The sequence below is a fragment of the Miscanthus floridulus genome, chromosome 12, assembly GCF_019320115.1.
Source record: "Miscanthus floridulus cultivar M001 chromosome 12, ASM1932011v1, whole genome shotgun sequence".
Lineage (NCBI taxonomy): Eukaryota > Viridiplantae > Streptophyta > Magnoliopsida > Poales > Poaceae > Miscanthus > Miscanthus floridulus.
Window position 1 is genome coordinate 71,186,212 of NC_089591.1, and position 26,986 is coordinate 71,213,197.

The window sequence follows — 26,986 nt, forward strand, 5'->3', positions numbered from 1 at the left end:
TGAAACCTTGGAGAAAAATCGCCATGTCATCCTTGTCTTGCTGTTGGTTTGCATCACCATTACACAAGCTTGTATTTACTTTCATATAAATTGCGCTTGTGTAGTGGCTCTTGTAATTAGTTTGCTTGTGTAGCTTGCTAGTTACCTTCTTGCTTGTGTAGCATAGAAGTAGCTTCCATGCATGACTAATTTGGTTTTAGTAATCTTGTTAGTCACATTGCTTAGTTTGTATATGAAAGTGCATCTAGCCCTTTAGTGGGTTTTGGATGATTGAATGACAACGTGATTAAAGGTCTAACCCGTTTGCTAAGTGTGGACAGGTGATAGGTTATCTCACAGGTACTTAATGAAAGCCAAAATGATGTGTTGTTGTATAAACAATCTAGTTCAAGCACAAGACAACAATGCAAATAAAATTCATACAAAGGCTTATTTATTGTGGGATTTCCATGTACTGTGTAAAAGCAAGCTCGTAAGAATTAATTAATGAGACATGAGGGATTGCATATGGAATGGTCTCATATTTGAAGCTTGCTAAATTGAAATGAAAAAATAAATAATACTAATGAATGGATGATTCAACACAAGATGTGACTTGATGGCTTGAGATGGTGAAGATAGCAAGGAAAGGCTTTGAGGTACTAAACAAGGGTGAAGGGCAAGAGATGGCTTGGCGGTTGAAGAACCTAGCTAGGGTGAAGAAGGAAGTACTTGCATTTAGTTGAGGTACTAATCAAGCTATGATGATCATGTTAATATCGAGGGTCAAATCACTATTAGAGTGTTTGATGGAAGTGACTTGATACATTTGGGATTATTCAAATTTGATGAATGGAATCAAGTCACGTGCTCAAGATGGCTATGCTCAAGTGAAAAGATCAATATCAACATGTTGGCACCCTCACTTGATGAAGATTGGAATACACGGCTTTGGTTGAAAGAGATCAACTCAAAAGGTTTAAATTCGTTATACTTTTAAATTTGAGTTAATAGGAATATCATACTATTAAGAGGGATGCGTCATGTTGATAGATAATGTTTCATAAGTGCTCAAGTCAACCCATATGAGTTTTGAGTGTTTGAGAGACAAAAGAGCTTATCTATTTTTTGCTGGTCTGGCAATACTAGATGATACCAGACATGTCTGGTATTTGCCCAGCATTAGTAAAAGTGTTATTTTCGGGTTGGTTCGTTAGGAGTTCTGACGTGAGTCGGAAGTTTCAACGGTTGGGAGTTTCAGCGTAGGTCGGGAGTTCCGACGTTTCGCGCTTAACTGACTCAGAGGTTCACTGTCCTGGTCATACCGAACGTGTCTGGTATGGACGACCAGAGGCCAACGGCTAGTTTTTTAAATGCCTTGAGGATTGGAAGTTCTAGGCATGCGTCGGGAGTTCCGACACCTCACATACTTTAACTAAGTTACCTAGTTTTCAAATATGCTAAGGGTCGGGAGTTTCGACGTGAGTCGGGAGTTCCAACGGTCATCGGGAGTTCTGACGCCTCACATTGTCATTGTAACTTAGTTAACGTTGGAGCAGTGTAAGTCATACCGGACGTGTCCAGTATGACAACGGCTAGTTTTTCTAAGAGGGCTATAAATGCTCCAAGCCTCTACCTTTGGAGGCTACTGATTCTGCTAATACACACATGTTTTTGAGCCTTGCCAACTCTCTCAACCCTCTCTTAGTGAGTGATTGATCAAATTTGTCAAATCAAATTGTGGGTTGAGTGAAATTAAAAAAGAGAGCAATCCAACCACTTGAGCACTTGTGCATATTGTCTATTTCATGATTTGCATTTGTTACTCTTAGACTCTTCGGTCCTAGACGGTTAGGCATTATCGGAGAGCACTCGAGAGATTGTCGTTTGCCTCGAAAAGTTTGTAATAGTCGATTTTGCCGCCTCAGAATCAACTAGTGGAAGGAGGAAAATGAGTTGGAAAAGACTCTGGCTAGAGTGACCTTCGTGGTATCCTCTTGGGCTGACCTTCGCTAGGTCGCTCGTAGCTCCCTCAACGGAGAGTAGAACTCGAACGAGTCCGAACTTTGGTAAAACAAATATCGTGTCTCAATTCGTATTTCATTTGATATTTGTGTTGCTCTAGCTCTTGTGTAGGTTATCTGTGTATATTGTCATCTCTAATAGGTGCCTGCAGTTTGGTTTAAAGATAGAAATCGAAATGAGCAAGTTCGGGGCTGATCTGTAGAAATCGTGTATACCGGACACGTCCGGTATGTCCAGTAATAGAGCTCAGGACTGAATATTATTTGATCTCTGTTCTATCTTTGTGTTGCAGGGTTGTAGCTTCTAGATATATTCTTTATACCTTGTTAACTTTGTGGCTAACTTGTGAGGGGTGGTATTACTCTTAATTTGGAGTTTCCATTTTGAAAACTTGATTTTCTAATTGTTTTCGCATTTAAAGGTGTTAATTTTTAGAAACGCCTATTCACCCCCCCTCTAGGCGGCATCCTGGTCCTTTCAGCATAGCTAAGTAATTTGCGCTCTATAATTTGACATTAGTTGTCTTGTTATTGAGTATTGCTAGTGAGCTTAGGAGCTTTGTGTTTTTGCTTACTAGTTGTGTAGGAGCTCTCCGTGCTTGAAGTACTAGTGATATAGGTTTGTGTGATCTTACTCTTAGAATTAGTTAGGTGAGCTCTAGCTAGCCTGGCACCTTAGTAGTCTTGTTTAGGATCTTTTCAAGGTGCTTGATAACTCAGATAAAGGGATGTAGTCTTGATTAGGTCGATAATTTTAATTCCGTATTTGTTATGGTTAGTTGACAGCGATTAATTTTAGAAATAACTATGTTTCTTTTCTGGTCCGTCGACCTACACATGTATGAAAAAAAAAAACTTTCCCATCCACACGCTATAAAGACAAGAAAGAGCCTCCACTCTGAAGTCGGCACGTGTGGACAGTGAAAAGAGGCAGGCCAGCAGCCAAGACTGTGGAAAGAGGCGCCACTAATTTCAGATACACCCAGGATATACCCTGCTCCCCCTATGAAGTCTCGTCTCATTTCTTCTCAAGCCGATTCCCCATCCCTGCCTTGCCTGCCGGAGCGCGCGCGAGCGGCCGTGTTTGGAAAGTGCGTCGCGGTCGGCTCTATTCAAAATTATAAGATATTTATAGTTTTTTATATATTTAGATATATAATAAAAAATAATGTATCTAAAAAATCAAACATTAAATAATTTAAAATATTAATCTAAAATATGAGAGAGCACGTAGCTATGTAGCATATATGGTGCCTTTTGTGGTTATTAAGCTGCTCGTAAGACACTGTGAATTTGAGAGCTTCTACGTGTCATCATTTGTTTTTGCGTCGGCATAGCAGCTACTGTATCAATATGGAAGTTAGATCTTTAGAGGTCGACATTATGAAACAAGCAAAGATGATTAGTCGAGCTACGATTTGTTTTTCCTCTACCGCTGCTTTTTTTAGTTTTCCTTGTATACATCGTTGATTTGATTGAGTATTCCTTTCTAGGATATGTGCTAACTTGTGTGAGTGTCGTGTTTATAGTCCTAGTCTCGTAGTCGTAGTGGCCGACGTCTAGATGGATGGGGCGTCCGGACACCTACGCTGTTTCGCGTCCTCGCACGAGGCCCACGTCGTCACGAACGTCACCAGCATTGAGATTTCACGCGCCCATGCACGCTCGCGCCGCCCCGAACGTCACTAACATCGAGAAGAGGGGGAGGGGTGGCGGATGCCCAGCCGATGCCGGAAGGAGGAGGAGGAGACATAGAGGCGAGGCAGCAGAAAGCGAGGAGAGAGATGCAATACCTGATCTACTTTTGAACCATCCCGATAGAACATTTGCAACATGCGTCTGAATACAGATGAAACACTTGAAACATGCGTCTGAAACACTTAAAAAACACATGAAAACGCTTGAAAAACCATTGCAAAACATACGCAACATCCAGATAAAACACTTGCAACATATGTGTGAAATATATGCAGCATCCAAATAAACACACTTGCAACGTACGTCTGGAAAAACAGATGAAACATTAGGAACAGAAACTTGCAACATACGTGTACAACCATTGCAGCATATGCAACATCCCGATCTACTTTTATAACATTCTCATGAAACACTTGAAATATAGGCTTGCAACATGTGTTTTTCACCCTTCTTCCCTACGACGCAACGCAGAGCAAGGGATGAGCAGGCGGAGGACAGCGTCGTCGCAGCCCCTTCTAGAGACAAGCGGAGGGGGCGGGGACAGGCCACCGACGAGTTTTGGCCGCGCTGCGGGTTGCCGCCGTCGTAGGCGGGCAGAGAGGGAGGCAAGGACAGGCGGCGTAGGCCGCCGACAGGCTCTGGGAGGAAGGGGCTGGCCGTAAGCGCAGGCGACTACAGGCGAGCTCTGGCCGAGTGGGGACGGGAAGAAGGGGCCGACGACTAACGCTGGCCGGTGGAAGCGCTGCGGGGGATGGCACGGGATGGAGGTGCTGCGGGGAGTGGGACGAACAGATAGCCACATGTGAAGAGTTTTTTTTAGAGCACATCCGGACGAAAGTCATGGAACGGACGCACGTGGCGTGTCATTATCGTTCAACTATACGGAGTAGCAGTAGGCAAGTGTGTTGTTTGGTTGCCCTCAAGTGGCGCAGGCGCGAGTGTGTGGCCAACATGTCAAGGTCGTCGCACTGACGCATCAACCTGGAGAACCAACATCGGATAATGATGGACTAGCTTAGGTTTGATAAGAATTTACTTTTTGTTAGCAGCAACCACAATTCGTGGCTTGCGATTTCTGGTGATTTCTCCCCACGACTGGCAGCAATTTTCAAACCATTTCCCTGTCCTTTCGTCAAGAACAACTCGGAAGCTTCTGGCACAAAGTTCTATCTCAAGTGAAAGTGTATTTATGTGCGTCATCCGAGAACCAACGTCTCACAAATACTTTAGACTTTCGTGCATGGTCGAGGGACTCGACCGATTCGCAGTTGAAATGGCGGCAGCGTCCATGCGGCTGGACGCGTTCGCGTCTCCTCGCCGATCGCCGCGCCCTTGCTTCCGCCCGCTCTTCGTCCAAGGAGCACGGGGCCAACGGGCCGAGAAGATTCGCGAGCCGTCGGATGGGCGCATAAGCGGGTAGAGACTCAAACCGCTCCACCATCGAACGGACCATATTGCTTGTCTGCCTGATCGGACGGCTAATGGGCTAACAGGCGACAGTGACCCGATCCGCTGTCCGTCTTTTGGAAGCAGGATTCGAGATGGCTAACAGGAGTACCGAGTAAGTCACACTGTTAAGGTGGCGTTTTTGCAGCCGTAACTGCTGCCTCTGGCTGTTGCCTGTCTCACGCTGTAGACCTGTGCTAGCTGCTGCCAGCCACAGCAGCTGATAATACCAGTCGATGCCTATATATTATTATTTCTATGTCATCTAGAGCCATTACCCACTCATACAATGGATTGTTATTCCTTGCGCTCGTCTAATTTTCTTTTCCCTCATCGTAGGCACAAGCGCCATGTACAAGTAGCTATAAACCCTTTATTATACATCTACAATAAAAATAATGCATTATCAACTGCCCTGTTCGTTTAGCTGATAAGGCCATGGCTAAAAATACTGTTAGCAATACTACTTATAAGCAAGCATACATGACGAACGTCATTATTTTCACAAAGCTTCAAGCCGAACGTAAAAAATCAGTCCAACACTCCAACATCATCATCAACAGAGCAGACACATCTTGTCAGTTGTCGCTGGACATAAAGTTTTGCACGTACATGATTTGGTGATAATATAAATGCGCCCTAGTTTTTCTTGTGCTGTTCAGTTCAGCATCAGCAGTAACTCCACTGGAAACACTATGGCAGCACCAGATTGTGAGGTGCTACTTTCTTTGAGGTTAACCTGAGCTTTTTTTAGTAGCTTTACATGGAGTATACAACATATAAACCAGGTAGAGAACAAAAGAGGAAAAGAAAGAAGAGACAACAGCGGTACCACACCGCATATTTTACATACAAACGTTGTCTGCCTGACCTGTAAGCTAAGAATTTCATCGCTTCGCGTAAGTTACCTTGCTATCTACCTAGAAACACAATCAAATATGCAGAGGCCCTAAATGCTGCTGCATCTAACATCAGTATGAAAAACAAAATTCAAGCCTTTCCATGTCAGTCATCAATATCCTGGACCCATTGCAAGCCTGCAGAAGATAGCATTTGAATTGAGCTTATGCGTGCCAAAATAAAAATGAGGAATGGAGGTTGAGCATTAGAAGTTAGCACATATTGTAGATACAGGGCAGCATCATACAATTAAACCTCCCAACTCCCAAGCAGCTACAATAGCAAACAAAATCAATTTTCTTAAGAAGGCTACAAATCGTCCCTGTTGGGTTCTGACCACAACTAATACTCATGAGATTGAGAGGATTGCTGGGACATCAGAAACAAACCTGTTAGTACTGACTCCACTGCTGAATTTGGAATCAGCAGTCCAACGATTCGCTGACTGTCATTTGTTGTGACTAAACGGACAACACGTATTCTCCTGTGAATCAGGCGTACCTGTTCAGTTACAGAAGGCAAAAGGCCATTAAGCAACATTCAGAAAGAGGGGTGCATAAATCACTCAACCTGTAACTTTGCAATATTGTGATATGTAGGTTTCCTAGAATTACCCTATGTTTGGTTTAAAAAAAGGCTTATTCCAGATCGATCTACCTTCATCAGAGGCAGGAATAAAGTTCATCCAGAAACAGGGAAAAAAAATCTTAGGGTAAGATGTCTGAAGTTACAAATAACACAGTTCATGCGAGCACTATATGCATACTACTTTTGTAAACATATAGTACTAAAATTTAAATACCAATGCATAGATAAAATATCAGCTTAAACAAACACCAAAGGCTGTCGAATCAGAATCTATAATACACTACTTCCATTTTTAAATATATGGTGTTAGGACACTAATTAGCTTGCCCTAAACATCGTATATTTAAAAATGGAGGGAGTAATAAAATCTAGATTCAGAATGTGTCACTAGGGGCACCCATGTTGGTAATTCGTCTCCTGTCAGTCCCCAATCCACCTCAATCCTACATGGAGATTATGCCACACCCATGGGTGAATTGTCATGCCTAGCTGCCACCATGGCTTCGAAACTGCAATTGCCCTTTTTCCTGATTATCCCACAACTTCCAGCTTTTGTTATTTGAAGACCATCATTCTTCAAGAGGAATCCTTAAGACTACTGCGTCCTTACCCTACGGAGTAAGGAAGTGGTTTGCATATCTATTTGGAACTAGTAGAACATAGAGGGGCAGATACAAAAATATAGGTAAGATGGAATGTCTTGGAATTAGATCAAGCAGCTGAATATAGATGAATCACAACATTTAACTCTGAATATAGTGCAACTTGCAAGTAAAAGTAATAGGCATAGAAATAAACCTGCTTGGCCAGGGCCTTTTCTATTGTACCCCAAACTGGAAGTATGAGGCCACCCAATATATTAACCTCTTGCAACCTTCTTCCTACAGTACAGTAGTTCCCAATTTTACATTTAGATCCATGCATACACTGAAATGAGGTAAAGAAGCACCGGATCAGTGATGCACAAACTAGAAAAAAGAAAGCAACACAATAAACTCATCATCCATTTAGTCAAACTTAAATGAAATTAAGGGTGTAAATAGAATATGGAAAATAAAGTTAGTCACAAACTCAATACAAGGACTAAAATAGAATGAGTGCACAAACATATAGCTATTCACCAATAACAGCACCAACAGAGGTTTGCATATGGAGACAGACATTATGCAGCTTGAAAATCCCTTGAGACCAGACAACAAGATGTTGCTTGCATAAGAAATTAAGTCGCAAAAATATGCCAAACACTCCAGTGCTGTGACAGCATACTTAATTTTTCCATTTTTCTAAACATCAATGCCGAAAATAACTTATATTTCTAAGTGCAGCACTAATAACACGAGGAAAAGACTCTTACCAACTTACATGTCTCCAAAGTATGTAAGCTACACAAATTACACACTGGGTAAAGAACCCTCAGTACAATAATTTACAGAATAACAATACATCATGTTCTGCTAAAAAAAGCCAATACATCATGTTACGTTCATAGACCAAGGAAACAGAATTTGTGGTGTTACCTGCTTCGATGAAGCATCGTACTCTTCCTGCCATCCTTTACTAACTTTTTCTATTGATGACACCTTCCTGTACTTGCTTTTTAGTTCAGTTGAAGGCATCTCCCTGCAAAAGTAAACTGGAGTAGTAACAAAAAGTAGGAACTGCCATCCTTTACATTAGATATGAAACCTGCTAGGCTCTTAGCTATTAATTAATCATGTAGCTTTATTATTCACTGTAAAATGTTAGCACTAAACTTTGCCAAGAAAAAAAAAATTGATATGATTCATACCTCAATGCTTCACCAATAGCAGGTCTGATTATTTTGTAGATTCCTTCAGTTGAGCTGGTTCAATAAGAATTAAGAACAACTCAGGTCCTACATCTGATCAAATAAATAACAGTACATTACAGTAAGCCTCATATTTTTTATTCATGTATATCGCTGTTTCATACTTGCAAGTTTCTGTCACTCATTCCATCCCTCGTTGTTTGCAAACAGAAAATTTTAACTTTTATTCTTGCCTCTCCTCTTTTATAAAGATGCATCATAGTCCTCAAGAAAACAATAAGGCTTCTTTTTGTTTTCCTTTTCATTGACTTATCTTCCATTTTGACTTCTTTGAATAGGAGTACTTGGAAAGCAGCTATTGAAGTGCCTGAACCGTGACTTGGGGCTCTTGGTGGGTTTCAATTCTAGACTACCCCAACTTGCTTGGGACTGAAAGGCTATGTTGTTGTTGTTGTTGTATCTTCCATTTTGACTTCAATTTATGTGTGTGCTAAATTGCACATTTGAGTAAATGCAAAATCCTAAATACAGCTAGAGTATAGATATAGTTCTACAAAAAAGGGTAACCTAAACACGAAATTCTTGTTTCCAGGTCCTTACTAATCTCTCTTGCTCTTTTCATATATGTATGTGGACCACACGAAATAACTAACAAATGAAAAATTAGTCATCATACAAAGCATACCCTTCGAAAGCTAGAATGAAGTGCCTTCTCCCCATCCATTCCCTTCTGGACTCATAGAACCCATCATTGGAGGTACCAGCACCATCTTTCTCCCTTTCCTCAAGCTTCGCTTTTGCCAACTTTATACATATGTTCAAAAAAGGAATTATGCAGGTAAACAACAGTTTTGCAACATGGATTGCACTTACATAAAACTACAATGATGTCAAAGTTCTCAAGGAAAAACAAACAATGGCGCTCCTGAACTGTCTGCTTACCTCCCAAGTAACTCCCCGGTCGATGGTGAAAGTAAATAGTACCGTCGAAGCACCAGACAAGCTATCAGTGTGAACAGTCTGCATGGACAACATTCATTGATGGTTAACGAAATAGAGCTGCCAAAGCAAATGTCATCACAATAAAACTTTACCTTAGGTGATTCTGTCATTTCAACATTCTTAGCTCTGATATCAACAATTCCAGAATCTAGCTGCCCTTCTATCCTTGCATTGTGAAGGACAATATCAAGTATACTTGTAAAGAGATCAAACAACCTGTTACATAGAATGTATTAGAATGGTCCAACCAACTCTTTGAAGATATGTTGATCATGCAAACTCACCTATTCTGGATGTTTGGAGGCAACCCCAAAAGGCGGTTGAGAAAACGAGCAACATCATGCATATCTGAATCTACAATCCGACCAGAAAGCTTCCCAGGATATTTTCCATTGCCTGAGGAAAATCATCTAGTGAGCCATAATTTTTATAACTTAACTATATGTAGAATAACACATAGCCCTGGATGACTAGGGGGCAGTTCCACTTTGCAAGCATCAGGTGTTGAGGGTGGGTGGGCGGCCTCCTCAACTGGGTAATTGCTCAATTCTCACGCAGACAATTTGTAAATCAGGTGTTCTCATGTGCTGTCCAATCAATTATCAATATGCTTAATGAATTGTAGCATTTCAAGGGCTATTCTGGTAAAGAAATGTTTCAAGGGCTGCTAACAAGTCCATCAGTACAGGAGATACATAAATAAATACCGATGAAAAATTAATAAACAACACATATCATAGGAAAAACTTTTATCTTCAATTCAATAATACCAAAAGAAGTATACAAACAGATATCAAGCATTCTTATTTGTCATTATGTGAAAAAATGTGCAATATAAGCAGTTAAGTAACTTCAAATGAAGCAATAAAGCCATAACAAAAGGTTAGTAGTACGTTAGCAAATTAGCAAAACAAGCATAAACTTAAGTTAAAATGATTTTTAATTAACTTACATATGAAAGCGTCCCTAATAATTCCAACTGATACTAGAGCAGCTTTTGCTTCATTGATGAATTCTTGGATGCTAGTTTCATCATCAGAACACCCCGGAGGAACAACTGGAAAAGAATCCTGATCACCTTGAAACCAACTCTTAGAATGTTGTAGGCACAAAAAAGGAAATACCATAAAATTGATTGTACTAGTATAAACCTGTTCCATTATTCCCCTATACATCATGGTTAACGCCTTTTTCCCATAATTGCTATCATAGTTAAAAGCGCTCAAAGAAGGCCCAGCCCTGCAAAAGTAGAAATTTTGCCTCTGAAATGTTCTGGCTGATTTTTTTCTCCCAATTTAATTGAAATCAATAAAAACCTGCGATCTCCTTGTGTTAAAGCACCAAGGGACTCTAGCCTTTTTGCCACAATTGATGCAAATCGCTTTTCACCACCGAGATTTGTAAAAAGAAGCCTACAGTGGAGTTCCAATTTTTTCAGATATATAGACAATTTTATCTGGTTCATGCATCATATGAAACAGTTTGCAATGTGAAAATAGTATAAATCAAACATGTGAGAACTGAGAGAGCCATGATCCCTTTTTTTTTAAAAAAAAAACAGTGTTTTCCCCACACTAGAAAACAGTTCACTTGATTATCTCAACATTTGACTGATGCACAGCTACTCTGAGAACATCACATTTGTGGAAAAAATTTCTTTCCACATAGACAACTAAATAAGACTGCGCATAAATTTGCTGGTTATAAAACAAAAAATATTGATAATACAATCTCATATGCATTCCAACATGTAGGCTACGTAAAACAGAGACCGTCATTCAAATTACTGCATATAATGCTTTGAGAAGTCATTAACTATTCCAGGTTAGCCAGCAGCCATCAGTAGTTACCAGCACAAAAAAGGAGTCCTGCACCTACAACCAATTGTTGACAATTCAATAATTGTTCTAACTTCTAGCTATCATTGCAGGTGCTTTATTCAATTCCTCCAAAAAAAACTCCTCCGATCTGGCTCTACACCCTTTCAGTCTTCATTTGCAAGGAAATAATACCACCGACTGAAGTGCAGCAGCCAACAGTGTGCAATCAAAATTCAAATGTAGAAGAAAGAGTGCATGTAAATAAATATCGGACCTATATTGAGGGGCAGAAGTTTGATTAGAGCGATGGGTCCTCCCAAACTGCTGTATTGCACGATCTGCACTCCAAGGGAGTTCAAGTGTTATGTGTACTCTTCTTCTCTGCAAAATTAACGCAAGCAGTTTGAGCATTATTTTGATAGATTGGCTTCTGGCATAATTGTCACATATGGCTAAAATGGAGCAACATAAGACCTGGTTTTTTTCCCTTCTATCAGCATGGAGAGAAACACCAGCTGACCCTGCTTCAGATATAATTGCAATTAGTTTTTTGCCATCCATAAACTGCTGCTTTTCGTGCATATTAATCATCTCCATCGAGACTTCTTTCCTACAAAGTAATGAACAAATATACATGGGATTCGCTGAACCGTAAGCCCAGAACATAAAACATAATGGCATAAGTAATCTATCTCACGCGTTCCGCGCCTGATAAACCACGCCTTTCCCATCCGAAGCTCTTATGAGCATTCCACGACGTCCAGTTATTTCAGCAACATTGTCAGGTCCCCCTAGCTACAAGATAACAAATGTGGAAAGTTCTTAATGCATGTACAATCTGATGCTAAGAGTATGTGGGAACTAAGAATAGACTGAATTAAGATCTTATATGCAAATCATCTTGCTTATCACTGCTTCCATATTCTACAACAACATATGAAGTGAAACGATATAAAACAGAAAGATACTAGATGATGAACAGAAGTTAGAGGAACAAAGCAAAATCAATGAAAAAGCACATGTCTTCAGCCAAAATGGATGCCATAAAGCACTAATTTTTAGTTAGCAGGTGCTAGAGCTCTATACTGAGAAAGCTCGAGTTGAGATATACGAATGTCATATCCAGCCCATCAGGGCCCATAAGACACATGTTCTTCCTTGGGGATGGTACTGTTGAGTTGTTATCTATTTCCTTCAGTTTAGAGATTGGTTTTTTACGGTTCAAGCAGCAAAACCACAAGCAGCATGGGCAGAGATGATTGACTGGGACTGGGAATACCTTGCTTTATGAGAAGAGAGGTACAGGGTCATCCTTAGGATGATTTGAACCTTAAACCTAGTCGATGACAGCTTAACTTACCAAACATCCCTTATTCAGACAGTAAACAAATAGTTTGGCCCCCTCCAACCACCCCTGTTGATGCTTTGGAATGTATGCCAGGCATTAGCCTGATAGGCTGGTACCCGCATGTAACAAGCATCTACAGTACATATCATTTTGGAAAAGAAAGAAGAGCATATATATAGAAGACAGGATAGAAAAACATGAGGAGCCATAATATACAACAACAACAACAACAACAAAGCCTTTAAGTCCCAAACAAGTTGGGGTAGGCTAAAGTTGAAACCCAACAGAAGCAACCAAGGTTCAGGCACGTGAATAGCTGTCTTCCAAGCACTCCTATCTAAGGCTAAGTCTTTGGGTATATTCCATCCTTTCAAGTCTCCTTTTATTGCCTCTACCCAAGTCAACTTCGGTCTTCCTCTGCCTCTCTTCACGTTACTATCCTGACTTAGGATTCCACTACGCACCGGTGCATCTGGAGGTCTCCGTTGCACATGTCCAAACCATCTCAACCGGTGTTGGACAAGCTTTTCTTCAATTTTCGCTACCCCTAATCTCTCACGTATATCATCGTTCCGAACTCGATCCCTTCTTGTATGACCGCAAATCCAACGCAACATACGCATTTCCGCGACACTTAGCTGTTGAATATGTCGTCTTTTCGTAGGCCAACATTCTGCACCATACAACATAGCAGGTCTAATCGCCGTCCTATAAAACTTGCCTTTTAGCTTCTGTGGTACCCTTTTGTCACATAGGACACCAGACGCTTGCCGCTACTTCATCCACCCTGCTTTGATTCTATGGCTAACATCTTCATCAATATCCCCGTCCCTCTGTAGCATTGATCCTAAATATCGAAAGGTATCCTTCCTAGGCACTACTTGACCTTCCAAACTAACATCTTCCTCCTCCCGAGTAGTAGTGCCGAAGTCACATCTCATATACTCAGTTTTAGTTCTACTAAGTCTAAAACCTTTGGACTCCAAAGTCTCCCGCCATAACTCCAGTTTCTGATTCACTCCTGTCCGGCTTTCATCAACTAGCACTACATCGTCCGCGAAAAGCATACACCAAGAGATGTCCCCTTGTATGTCCCTTGTGACCTCATCCATCACTAAAGCAAACAAATAAGGGCTCAAAGCTGACCCTTGATGTAGTCCTATCCTAATCAGGAAGTCATCCGTGTCTCCATCACTTGTTCGAACTCTAGTCACAACATTGTTGTACATGTCCTTAATGAGCCCGACGTACTTCGTTGGGACTTTATGTTTGTCCAACGCCCACCACATAACATTCCTTGGTATTTTATCATAAGCCTTCTCTAAGTCAATAAAAACCATGTGTAGGTCCTTCTTCTCCCTATACCGCTCCATAACTTGTCTTATTAAGAAAATGGCTTCCATGGTTGACCTTCCGGGCATGAAACCAAATTGGTTCATAGAGACCCGCGTTATTGCTCTCAAGCGATGCTCGATAACTCTCTCCCATAGCTTCATAGTATGGCTTATCAACTTAATTCCTCGGTAATTTGTACAACTTTGAATATCCCCTTTATTCTTGTAGATCGGTACCAATATACTTCTCCACTCATCAGGCATCTTGTTCGATCGAAAAATATGGTTGAACAGCTTGGTTAACCATACTACAGCTATGTCCCCGAGGCATCTCCACACCTCGATTGGGATACCATCCGGTCCCATCGCCTTACCTCCTTTCATCCTTTTCAACGCCTCTCTGACCTCAGATTCTTGGATTCTCCGCACAAAGCGCCTATTGGTGTCATCAAAAGAGTCATCCAACTGAAAGGTTGTGTCCATATTCTCACCATTGAACAATTTGTCAAAATACTCTTGCCATCGATGTCGGATCTCATCCTCCTTTACCAAGAGATGCTCCCTTTCATCCTTAATGCACTTAACTTGGTTGAAGTCCCGTGTCTTTCTCTCACGAACCCTAGCCATCCTATAAATGTCCTTCTCTCCTTCCTTCGTACTCAAATGTTGGTAAAGATCCTCGTACGCTCTACCCTTTGCCACACTTACAGCTCGCTTTGCAGTCTTCTTTGCCACCTTATACTTCTCTATGTTGTCCACACTCCTGTCAAGGTACAAGCGTCTATAGCATTCTTTCTTCTCCTTAATAGCCCTTTGGACTTCCTCGTTCCACCACCAAGTATCTTTAGCCTCACGTCCCCTTCCTTTGGTTACCTTCGGGTTTCATCTCCATTTACAGAATTCGTAGAAACTAGCTAGATAAATGGGAATCTTTACAGAATTCAAAGGTCCAAATTTCATCAAAATCTCATCCCAAGCACAAAGCCTACACATGTATGAAAAATAACTTGCCAGAGATTTGCTTAACAAAAAAATAACCTGGAGTTGCTACATTCTCACCGTCAAGGATATAATGCTATAACTCTGCACTTTAAACTCTCGATGCAGGACTAATCCCACCACTACTCCACTACAATTGGGCCCCAAGAGCTCCTAGAATGATTCCAGGGGGAGCTCTGTCAAATGGCAGTTTTCAGGGAGCTCCTAGAGTGGGTTCCGTGGAGTGATTCCCTGAAACGAACTAAGATGCTGAGAGTAATCTATACAGTCTATCCTAGAGAACCACATAGATTATCCTTCGATACCATACATGAATAAAATGCCAAAAAAATCATAAATTTGAGAAACAGTACGGATTGTAATGTTCAACATTATTACTGCCAACAAACCAAAACTACCTGATCAATAATATCATCCAAGGGATTATTGGGGAGATCCAAGCAGCGTATTAGATCCAAAATCTTCAACCTTTTCTCTACTGCAGAATCGTACCTACAAGTCACAAAAGCAACTAGCATAAACTGGGGCCATTGAGCATAAGTTATAAGGATCGCGATTCGTCTAACAAATATGCACCTCTTTGAACAATCAGCTACATGGACATCTTGCTCTTTTTCCTCGTCTTCTACTATCTTGCATGTGTAGCATGCCCAATCATCCGTAATCATCCCAGTCCAAGGTGGTGTTAGACAATTAGGGTGAACATGCCGAGAACAACCAGAACAATGAAGCAACAGGCTCTTCTCCTGATAGATCAGATATTGTAAAGAGAATTTCACAAAAAAAGATTACAAAAGTAGAGATGGCATTAAACTTTTATTTAACCTTTTTTTTCTAAAGTTAAAAAGTGTTATATTGTTCTGAAGCATTCTACAACTACAAAAAGTTTTCGGCGTTATTATCAAGCCACAGCAAGAGATGTTCTGAATACAGCATTACAGCCAAAGGTCATGGTACAAAATATGAAAAGAAAGAATTATGAATACAGCAAAAGCATGCTTAGTAGTATACAAGAAATGGTATGGACAAATTTGGAAATCAATAATTATGAATACAGGCAAGGTCATTATGCATATCAAAAAAGTATATCATCCTCAATGAAGGTAAAAGAATGTGGAACAGAATAAATGCAAACATCTCTGTATTAGTAAATAATTAATAAATACCAAGGAAGAAAAGTCACCTCCTCTGTGTTGCAGATTTGACACATGTGGAACTCCTCATCAGATTCTGTTGATTCATGATCTGACTCAGCTGAAACATTTAAAAGTATTAGAATATTAATGTTGTTAAATGGAAAGCATCCATGTAAGAATAGTACTGAACTACTGATATGGCTACTTTGGTTGAAAGGTAAGCAGGAGGTGGAGGTGTGCTCATCCTCATGAAGAGGCTCTGAAGTCTGAACAGCCTGATTTGGTGGATTAGATAATTCCTTGCTTCACTCACAAAGTTCTGGCATACTTATCTATAGTGGATTAGATTATTCCTTGCTTCATTCACAAAATTCTGGCATACTTATCTTATAGAGTCCAGCCATAAAAAAACAGCTACTTCCTCTCATCTCCTGTAGCTAACAGTTCAAAAGAAACATGTAGAAATGAGAGGGAGAGAAGAGCTGAGGGCAACTACGCAAACAACCACAGGGCCTGGGGCCTGGCATACTTATCTTATCGAGTCCAGCCCTAAAAAACAGCTACTTCCTCTCATCTCCTGTAGCTAACAGTTCAAAAGCAACATGTAGAAATGAGAGTGAGAGAAGAGATGAGGGCAACTACGCAAACAACCAAAGGGCCTGGGGCCTGGGGGCGCCTGTGTATATATATTGAGTAGCAATTTCTATATGGTAAAGTATACTTCCTCTCATCTTCATGTACTCCCTCTGTTTGGAAACCTTAGTCATCTAGGGCATTCCTACATGGTCTACAAGATGATATTTTGAGCAGCAATTTCTATAAGGTATATTTTAAAAACAAAGTACTGTGTATTACAACAATATCACAATGGCTATTAGGGTGAAATTTGGTCAAGGCGCCTCAAAGTAGCTGATCAACAACTATGGCTATGTGGAGTCAGGCTGTAGCGATATACCATGCCACAGCAAGTGCCACTGTTGATAGCGTGCAGCAGGATCATTCAGAGAAGTACCAGTTTCTTGGGTACTACTCATTTATTGCACACTTAAGTTTTAAAGCAACATTGTATAATTTATAGTTTTTTTAAAAGATTGTACAATTTATAGTTGGAATTCTTTATTCCTATTATACTAAGTATCACATGGAAAGTCCCAATGTCCATCTGCCTACCAGGGACATCTTGGAACATTTAAACATCTAGTCATCATTCTTTTTCCTTTTTCTCGAACTCATTTTCGTCCATATATCTCGATTATTTCGTAATGGGTCTGCGATGCACCAACCTACAGGGCAAGTTAATGTTCTTTTTCATCACAGAGTTAACTTTTTTTACCTCATTATTTATATTTTCATTCATTTTTTTCCCAGTATTGCATTCGAATCATATCTCATACCTTTTAATTCCTTCACTGATTACTTTCTGTTCCTCTGAGATATTTTCTTCCAGTTAATACATTTTATTTCAATATAAAGCCATACTTGTAAGCGTAAGTGACACACCATGTAACTAACGTTTGTTTGCTACATGGCGAAAAACATGAAACAAAAATCCATGTCATTACCAGGAAACTTACATGGAGAATAATCATCGGTGTCGTCATCACTCACATCTACCACTTTCGCCACTTTCCTAACTCGCCCTTTAAACGATACATCCAGTGCAGAATGGCGCTTACGCTGGATCTCTGTGACTTTTTCTTCACCTAATAGAAGAATTTACATTAAAAAATCACAACAGAGCAGGCAACAGGAAAAATCATAAGGATTGAGAAAAAAAGATGCAGCAGAATTTTAATATAAATAAGTAGGCACAATGAAAATATTGAATCTCCTTTTCTACCAGATGTTAACCCCTATTAGCAAGATGAGAAAGGACCAAACCCCAGAGCATGACTTTGCTTACGCAAGTGGGAATGGATTTTAGAATATGGCATGCATATTTAGCAGAAGGAAAGACCATTGATCGTAAACTGACTTACAAGTACCAGCATTTTAAGCATTACACAGTAGTTTGCAAACAAGTTGGACCCAAGGATGGTAAAAACTGGATGAGATTTACATGCTGAATAACAGCAACAAACCTTGCTGAAAAGAATCGGGTTTTGGAGGTAAAGGGTAGTTTTCTTCTACCAACTTAAGAAGGAGCTCCCGGGGGCCAGAAACGAAGTCTTCCATTTCAACTCCCTGATTCAAATTTCAAATAATCAAGTATTCAGATTTTTGTAGCAGTAATCTAATTTGCAAAGATCTGTGTTTGCTACAGATGAAAAGAAAAGGAAGTGTTCAGTAGAAAATGTGAACAGACATATTTTGTGACAGCTTCTTCAGTTCTAGCTTCTCCAGTGCTCTGAAGACCAATCACAACACATTTGTTCTCTGCCAAGGCCTCTTTAGCTAACCTCGCAACAGCAGGTACCTTTGCAGACATGCACATGTGCCTGAAGAAACGCTGTAAAACGTAGTTCATCAGTTATGAAGCATAATGAACAGCAAGTATTTAAGCATGTTAGGTAATTATTATCTACCATAGGGGTCATGTTTTCCATGTGTGTATTATTCACACTATACAAATTTAGAATTTAGAATTATTTCTCAAGTTCAACTACGCAAAACATAGGGGTCATGTTATGTTGGAAAACAATACACACATGGATTGTCAAGGTGAAGTATGCAAAGGCCATAAAATTTCATACAAGCTCATTTTGGAGAGGTAAGGAAGCAATACCTGATGGCTGGCCCAATACAACCGCCATATTTGATTTGAATTGCCGTCAGCAAATAATTCACTTGCTGATAGGAGTTCAAGGCGCAATTCAGCCCAAAATTCAGCTGCCTTTTTGTACATGTTCTGCATTACAAATAAGATTAAGAAACTTTATCATGAGCTACATATAGATCCACAGCCTAGGAATAGTTACATAAGCTGAAGTTGCACTTGCACATGGATGTTACTAAAAATTGAGAAAACTTTTTAGTCCCAAGCAAGTTTGGATAGGCTACCACAAAAATAAACAACGAATAGAGTTAGATATGATGTCCTGCATTTGCACAGGATAGAGGAAGACTTTCATTCGTTAGTCTTTCGATGGTTAGGCACGCTATGTAGATACAATATAAAAATATTCCAGCATTTAACTTGCTGTACATACACCTTTCATGTTATAAATTCTTTTGTGCGGAACTCCCCAGAAACTTTTGGTAAAAGAAAAATAATAGGAAGAGTTCAGACAATGGTTCCTCTCTACAAAAAACACTCATAGAACAGAAGAAAAACACTGATGTGGTAAAACAAATGAAAGGGCAAAGTGCCAACGCCAGTCGTAAGGCTGAGAATACAATTCAATTTAGTTTAGTTTCAATGCAGAAAGGTTGTCAATACCGTATGGTCTTACCATCATTCTTTCCTCAAGTGGAGCCTCCACTATATCAAAATCAGCCCCTTTGTAACTTAACGTACGGCATACATACATACCCCTGCAACAGTTTAACGATAGAAGTACTCAACAAACTGCACTGATAAACAGAATGCACCAGCCAGTACTTATACTTAAAGACAAAAGGCTGGATAAAAACTAATCAGTTCCCATTTAAAGAAAGCACGACTGGGACATGTTACCCATTACAGATGGGCTCTTCATGTACATAACAATTGAAATTTGGCAGAAGAAAAGATACCTAGCTTTCATGTCCATGGCAACAAGTTCAAGTGCTCCCACACCACCTTTCTCAAGAGCACCTAAAAAGTAAGTTTAAATCTGAGCAACTGCATTTAGATTTATAATGAATCACAGAACGTACAGAAATAACTCAAGGCATGCGATTCTTCAAGTACAAAGACTAGTCCTGAACGAAACATGAAGCAATAAGTGACAAGCATAACATAACCTAACTGAAAATACAGCACTAGACCCACTTCTTAAATGATACTCCCTCCGTTCCTTAATATAAACCATATAGATTTCTAAAGAAAATTCCAAAATATAGGTGCGTATCAGCTCCCACGCCGATTAGTTTAGAAACCTTCCCACCGTACATAGCACATGCCCCAACCAATCCTTTAGATTTATGAAGCAATCTGATTGGGAGAGAGAAGATGGTCTGATTTTTCTTTTTTTTCTCGGTCCCCTATCCTTTCTCAAGCCGTGCGTTAATATTGGTGCTAAAAACTATATGGCTTATATTAAGGAACGGAGGGAGTAATTTAAACTATCAGTGCAGCTTGAGTTATTAAGAGAACAGGTCAACCAAACTTGTCCCTACAGCTCTGCTAGTATGATATGTTCCAGCGATCCGTAAAAGATATGCTCATTCCAACTGAGCCATCCTTTACGCATCAAACCGGCATGCTGTTACAGCTGAAATTCCTATTAAGGTATATTGTGACCATAATTTAGGGTCCAGTATTGGGTTTGGGTCTAATACTCTAGACTCTTAGTGCCACTAGTATGTTTGCGCTGTTAATGGAAATAGGGCCAATCTCAATTGGGAAAAAAGAAGTATGTTTGCTGCTAGCAATCTAGCATGGACGCACCAATTACTTATTGTCTTATTGAGTGCAAGATAACTTGATAAAAAAACTTAAAACAAAAGGAAAGATTCACATAAAAAGGATGAAGCAACAAACCTAAAAATTGTGAAAAATTATGAAATGATGTTCCTTCACCCCAAAGTCCAAGCCGAACCATATAGCCCAAATTTCGTGGTTCTGATGCACCAGTTGCTGAGCAGTAAACAACCCGAGCCTCAGGTAACTTTTCCTGCCATGTTTGGTCATGTTACAATGATAGTTTGAATCCTGGCTAGCGCAAATAAATAAAATAATTGTTGCTCTATTTAAGAGTAAATGGTTTCTATGGGTCTGAAGTCTGATTGGTTGTCTGCACAGCCCCTTATCCATGCCCCTGTAGTGCAATTCACCCCAATTCGGCCAAATCGTGCATATCCAGGTCTGCACCCTCCCTTCCGCACCCATTCTACAGCCCAAGGCTCAGTCTGACCACTTACGCAGGAAATCAATCACACGCATAACACTGTTAAGACGAACCAAACAACAGCTAATTACATAGCCTTATGCAGGTTAAAGGTATGCTGCATAACACCTAATACAATGCAATACTAATGCAAGGAACCAATCAGACCCTATAAAATAATTCACTAATGTATTGTGCCTTGAATTTCCTTTAATTATGCACCAAAAACTTGACAAACAGAATCAGATTACACCATCTTCTTGAAATGATCCTCACAAACTGAACAAACAGAATCAGATTAAAGCATCTTCTTAAATGTATTGTGCCTTGAATTTCCTTTAAGTTATGCACCAAAAACTCTATTTAAGAGAAAACAATTCCTATAAGGGTAATTCACTAATGTAATAGGGCGTACCCAGTGCAGAGAGCTCTCGCTCTGTGCGGGGTCTGGGGAAGGGTGTTAGTGGCAAGCCTTACCCTCGCCTGTGCAATGCGAGGAGACCGCGACTCGAACCCGGGACCTTCCGGTCACAGGCGGTAAGACTCTACCGCTTGCACCAGGCCCGCCCTTCTAATTCACTAATGTAATCACAAACAATTTTTTTCAGTGCTAAGCATAGTTTCTCTAATATTTCGTGATGACTAAGACTCACTAAATTGGAAATAGAAAGATCAAAGGTTTTCTTCCCAGCCAGATTACGATAAGCTCAAGCTATAAATCACACACCTGGATCTCAAGAACTGCTTTACCAGTGCGAGTGGGCTGGCTACCGGCATCAGGAATCAGATTTTTGGCCTTGTGGCACTGCAAGAGACATTGTTTCAGCATACATCACATATTCAGGTATGCAGATCTGGCTATAAAATGCATATTATACCAAATGATGATAATTCAAGTGAAATACATTACCTCATCAAACACAAGGAGACCATCAAACTCTTGCCCACACCACTGAACCAATTGCTGCAAGCGGGAGCGGCCTCTCTCAGACGATGCTATTAGGCTACTATAAGTTACAAAGATTACCCCATTCTTAATTCCAATGGCCTTCGAATCTAACTTAGAATACGGTAACTTATTTAAAGGGTGCACTGCATAATACATATACCAACATCAGTTGTAAATACCAATAATAGATATAGATAAATCAATCTGCTTAACGGCTAGAAAGCAAATTCTTCTGATAATTAACTAATTGCGTGTGCCCCTTTGATGGTACGAAGCACTAGACCAGACTAGATGCTTAAATGTTATCAAAAAATGTTACTACTGAAATTCATCAAGGACCTCCCAACTCCCGGAAATTATAGGGGGGGAAGAGGTGTGTATCAGGAGATTCAGGCACTTGTTATTCAATAACTTTATTTCCTCATCACTGTGTCACACTAATCCAAGCATTCTAGATAAATATTATATCAAAATCACATACTGTTGAAGGTGCAATATAAATCAAGTTGCAACTCGAAGTGAAAAGGTCTCACACCTTGGACACACTTTGCACCAACATCATCCAAATCTCTTCGAGCATCATACTTTAAGTCAGAACCGACAGATACCCACCTGGAATTGCAACCAACAGCTAAGATCAAGCAATGAAGAAGGCAGCCATAACTTAAGAAATTGTTGGAAAATCATCAAGAATAGCTGATGAATATGATTTTTCAAGTCTTACACTGCCTTATGCCTTCCCTGCTGCCAATTTTCCCAGATTAATCCAGCAATTGTTCGGCCCTTACCAACGCCAGCCCCGTCACCAATGAAAAAACCTGCTCTATGGCCAGTAGGGAGATGATGAAGGTGCCTCTGTCATACAAACAAAACAAATATTTACAAGAAGTGCGATATTATAAAAGCTTCATAGAATAATCATAGGATGGTAACCAACCTGACAAGCATAAACTATTGTTTCGATTTGCAAACAAGACAATGCCTTTGTCTCATCCAATTCATCCATGATATTCAAGCAGTAAGTTGGTTCAGGAGGTTGTACAGCTGACAAAGAAGAAGTTTCTACAACTGGATCTGGATGAGATAGACCAAGTGATAGCTTGGGAGGCCTCTGGAAATAAGTGCAAACATAGCAAAATTCACAATCAGTTGGACAAAACATATCTATAGGCACAGAAAGCAATTCTGCAAGTGAGTACTCAGCATCTAAGTCAATGGATAGAGTATTTACATAGTCAGTGAAAGTTTCTCCAACAGTGCCACCTTCATCTTCATCACGCTCAACATCAATGGCAACCTGCTTGACAAAGTCCCAGTAAGTTAAAGGTTGAAAGCTTCTTGATATAATTATGAAGCAACATTGGGACCTGAGACACTAGTACGATAAAACACAGAAAACAAGCTGGATGTTTATGACAAAACCTTGTGGAAATTTTGCATGCAATGATCATACTTTAACAATTACAATGGAGAATGCTACGCATAAACCAAGAAACATATTGTGCACATTCGCAACATTATACAAATCCTTCAACCTACAACAAAAAAAAGGTGCACTAAGTGCATAGATAATCTGAAAACTGTCTAATATGAACTGAGCTAGCTTGCCCCATCAATTTAAAAACTAAAAGTGCTTACTGACCGTCCAATTCAACTACCTCAAATGAAAGAAGAACACCATGGAAAAGAAGCAGTGCACAATTCAGATATTTGTTACCTGTGTTGATCACTACAAATTGACAAAACATCCTTCAACTAACAACAACAACAACAACAAAGCCTTTAAGTCCCAAACAAGTTGGGATGGGCTAAAAAGGGCGTACCCAGTGGTCTGGGGAAGGGTGTCAGTGGCAAGCCTTACCCTCGCCTGTGCAATGCGAGGAGACCGCGACTCAAACCCGGGACCCTCGCCTGTGCAATGCGAGGAGACCGCGACTCAAACCCGGGACCTTCCGGTCACAGGCGGTAAGACTCTACCGCTTGCACCAGGCCTTCAGCTAAGAGTACAACAAATAAAACAATAGTGCAAAATAGCATAGATAATCTGAAAGGTGTCAAATATGAACTGAGCTAACTTGCCCGTCAATTAAAAACTAGAAGTGCTTACTGACCAGCCAATTGAACTACCACAAATGAAAGAAGAGCACCATGCATTGCTGAAGGAAAGAAGAATGCACAACTCAGATATTTGTTCCCTGTGTTGATCACTACAAATTGACAAAACATACAATTCTGCCCACAAAGTATATATAAATGAAACTCTTCAGATTATGTCCCCCCCCCCCCCCCCCCCCCCCTTGAATTGCCCTCTTTTATACGAAAGGAAAATTTGCAAAATGCAAAGCAGAATTCCTCCCTCCAACATTTTCTGTTTCAGTATAGAATTACTGCAACGTATTATCGTATGGAGAGTACAATGCCACTCATCCCCACCGTTCACCCTTCGTGTTGACTGTCCAGACGATTACTTCACAAGGTACTGACATGATCACACAACAGCGTACCTCATTGATCTCCTCGGGTGGTTCGGCGGCAGGCAGCACCATGGGAATTGTTGCGCCAGCCACTAGCTGCAGCGGCTGGGCCACGCCAGGCGGCAACACGGGGAGGGATGTCGCCAGAGGCGGCTGCGTCTTAGTCACCGAGGTCGGGGCGGGGCCCGATGGCGCGGCGCTGTGGGAGGAGGCGAGGAATTTCTGTAGCTTGGCGTGGTCCACGGCAAGGTCGACGCCACACTGCGGACAGCGGAAGCGGGCGAGGCCATGGGGCACGTTGAGGACGGCTTGGCAGCCCGCGCAAGGGAGCTGGATCTTCGTGGGGTCCACCCCCTGAGCCGGCGGCGCACCCCTCCGGGGCTGCGTAGGAGGAGGGGGAGAAGGCTTCGCGGGGGATTTGGGCGCAGGCGACGAGGTCGAGGTGGACTTAGGCATGAGCTGTGGTGGGAGGCGCTGCTCCATGCGGCACTTGGGACAGATGAACTCGGTCACGCCGGGGCCGACAGCGAGGACGCCGCGGCAACCGGCGCAGAGCACCTGAACGGATGCGGAGGCCGGGGAGGGGGACGAGTCGCCGGCCATCGGCGGCGACCGCACGGCGAGGGTTTCGGGGCAGCGGAGCGGGGGTGTCTTGGTCTCCTTCCACGCTCGGGAAGAGCAGAGGAGAGAAACCGAAACGTACAGCCAGAGTGGGATGGTTGGTCTGGCCCGGTATTTGAAGATTCCGAGAATGGTTGGGTGACAAATGGGAAACTGAAACATATAATAAATATATATATTGATATGATGTAAAAAAAATACGATGGAGAGAATGGTTGGTCTGGCCCGGTATTTTTATGTCTGCATGTATATAATATAAATATATATATTGATATGATGTAAAAAAATAAAACAAGCATACTTCTTCCGTAATAAAATAATTAACCTTCTAGCTTTAAGAATTAAAGAGAAATAAAGAAAGATATGATGCACAAAAAACAAAAAAGAAGAGATAGAAATAGAAGAAAAAGGTACATTGAGAAATGAGAATGATGACCTTTAAGTATTTTAGGATTGAGGAAATACTACAAGTCAGGAATTTTGTGGTTTAAACAATTTTAAAAGTAGGTTTTGCCTAAATACCGTACCAAATCCAGGTTTTGTCAATGTGCCATTATGAATGCAGGCTCGCACGCTATAATGTATTTTGATGAGTTTTGAAATTGTTTGTCATTCTTGATATTTTGTAGACACATGGCCTAACTATTTAAGGGCTACTTAGTTTCTTTTGCTACGCACGGTTACGTCTTGCCCAACGAGAATAGCGAGCGAGCCCTACATTTCCTTCGAAGCACCTCGGGGACTATTTGGGCAAGGTTCAACTTGTTCTCGCGGGAGAGCCAAATTGGCTCCGACGAGCTCCTCGTTGCTAACACCAGCGTAGTGAGGCGAGGCGAGGCAAGCCTCCACCAAGAACCGAGTAGCCCCTTACCTTTGACACTCTATGTCTCTATCCATTCACTGACCAGGTGACGGACGCCTATGCGTATGGAGGAACAGGATGGACACGCGCGCCCGCTGGTGCTGCCTCGCGGTAGCCCCTTTGTCGACCCACCTCCACCTTCTCGCCGACACTCCTCCAACCCAATGCAAGCTCGGCCCTGCCGCCCAAACCAAGCCCGTCCCAAGTTTACTCTCATCCTCCACTCCTTACCGTCCCCTCTGACGTCACCATGGTATAGGTGCAATTGGCCCTAATTGCAGAGAGGTTAGGTCAGTTTGATTTGTGCATCGATTGATTTTCTAAACCTCATATATGGGCTCAAGAACCTTAAAGTCTATAGTCTTAGCATGATACAATAGCCATTGAATGACATTGGCCTGGTCTCGTTCCTGCAATGTGGGTAGTGTAACATGCAACTTTTGTAGCAACTAACTCCAGGTGGTGTTACCTAAGTTTTGTGGAAATTAGTAGTTTGCACATCTAACTTTGCTCCTTATCAGCTATTTTCTCCAGGCTTGATGTGAGCCCGAGGCTAGTTTAGCTCTTGTTGATCTCCTGTTGTTAGTGGTAGTGTTACAAAATGCAGAACACCAACACCCAGAAGCATAGCTTTTTTACTAGGATGGAAATCATTGGTGATGAGAAGTTGTTTGAGCTTTTGGGATTGCGAAGAAGGCCGAGGAGGTTGCCAAGGCAACTCCCACTGATGGACAAGGGATAGTGTTTGTTGTGAAGCATACTTTTGGTACTACTATTCTGATTGATGATGACAATCTTGTACGACCTAGGCCAACATAGATCTTAGTACCGTGCACCCCTGCATGAAGGAGTTTAACGGCCTGTTCGCTGGTTGGTTTCTGGGCTGGTTTGGGCTGGCTGGTGCTGGTTTATTATGAGAGAAAAACACTGTTGGCTGGCTGGTTTGGGCTGGCTGAAACCAACAAGCGAACAGGCTGTAAGTTGGCAGTAAGACAATTTGCTATAGATGGATAAAATTGAATTAAAATTGTTAACACACACCAAAAA

General features: G+C 41.2%; 1 protein-coding gene across 3 annotated transcripts; it reads right to left on the reverse strand.

Annotated features, from left to right (window-relative positions):
- Positions 1–5,720: 5,720 nt before the first annotated feature.
- Positions 5,721–25,175, reverse strand: LOC136497389 (protein FORGETTER 1-like). 3 transcript variants are annotated; one of them, XM_066493178.1, is made up of 33 exons: positions 24,487–25,174; positions 23,214–23,279; positions 22,920–23,093; positions 22,707–22,837; positions 22,518–22,594; positions 21,944–22,125; positions 21,761–21,838; positions 20,688–20,820; positions 19,739–19,799; positions 19,456–19,537; positions 18,789–18,911; positions 18,369–18,512; positions 18,145–18,247; positions 17,638–17,766; positions 16,111–16,181; positions 15,504–15,673; positions 15,326–15,419; positions 11,944–12,041; positions 11,721–11,856; positions 11,521–11,627; positions 10,743–10,838; positions 10,578–10,665; positions 10,379–10,496; positions 9,711–9,822; positions 9,519–9,642; positions 9,367–9,444; positions 9,110–9,228; positions 8,425–8,478; positions 8,153–8,255; positions 7,434–7,562; positions 6,437–6,548; positions 6,295–6,320; positions 5,721–6,184 (listed from the first exon to the last, which is right to left on the reverse strand). In XM_066493178.1, the coding sequence occupies exons 1-33, from the start codon at positions 25,057–25,059 to the stop codon at positions 6,119–6,121; spliced, it is 3,957 nt and encodes a 1,318-aa protein (XP_066349275.1). In that variant the 5' UTR covers positions 25,060–25,174; the 3' UTR covers positions 5,721–6,118. The 3 variants fall into 3 exon arrangements, with proteins under 3 accessions (XP_066349275.1, XP_066349276.1, XP_066349277.1); XM_066493179.1 differs by lacking the exon at positions 6,295–6,320; XM_066493180.1 differs by lacking the exons at positions 5,721–6,184; positions 6,295–6,320 and having other exon boundaries at positions 6,431–6,548; positions 7,434–7,516; positions 24,487–25,175.
- Positions 25,176–26,986: the final 1,811 nt, after the last annotated feature.

Coding starts and splice junctions, on each gene's coding strand:
- LOC136497389 (XM_066493178.1), bottom strand. CDS start 25,059: ATGGCCGGCGACTCGTCCCCCTCCCCGGCCTCCGCATCCGTTCAGGTG. Junction 18,513..18,788: donor TGTATTGGGCCAGCCATCAG/GTATTGCTTCCT, acceptor TACGTTTTACAG/CGTTTCTTCAGGCACATGTG. Junction 9,229..9,366: donor ACCGGGGAGTTACTTGGGAG/GTAAGCAGACAG, acceptor ATATGTATAAAG/TTGGCAAAAGCGAAGCTTGA.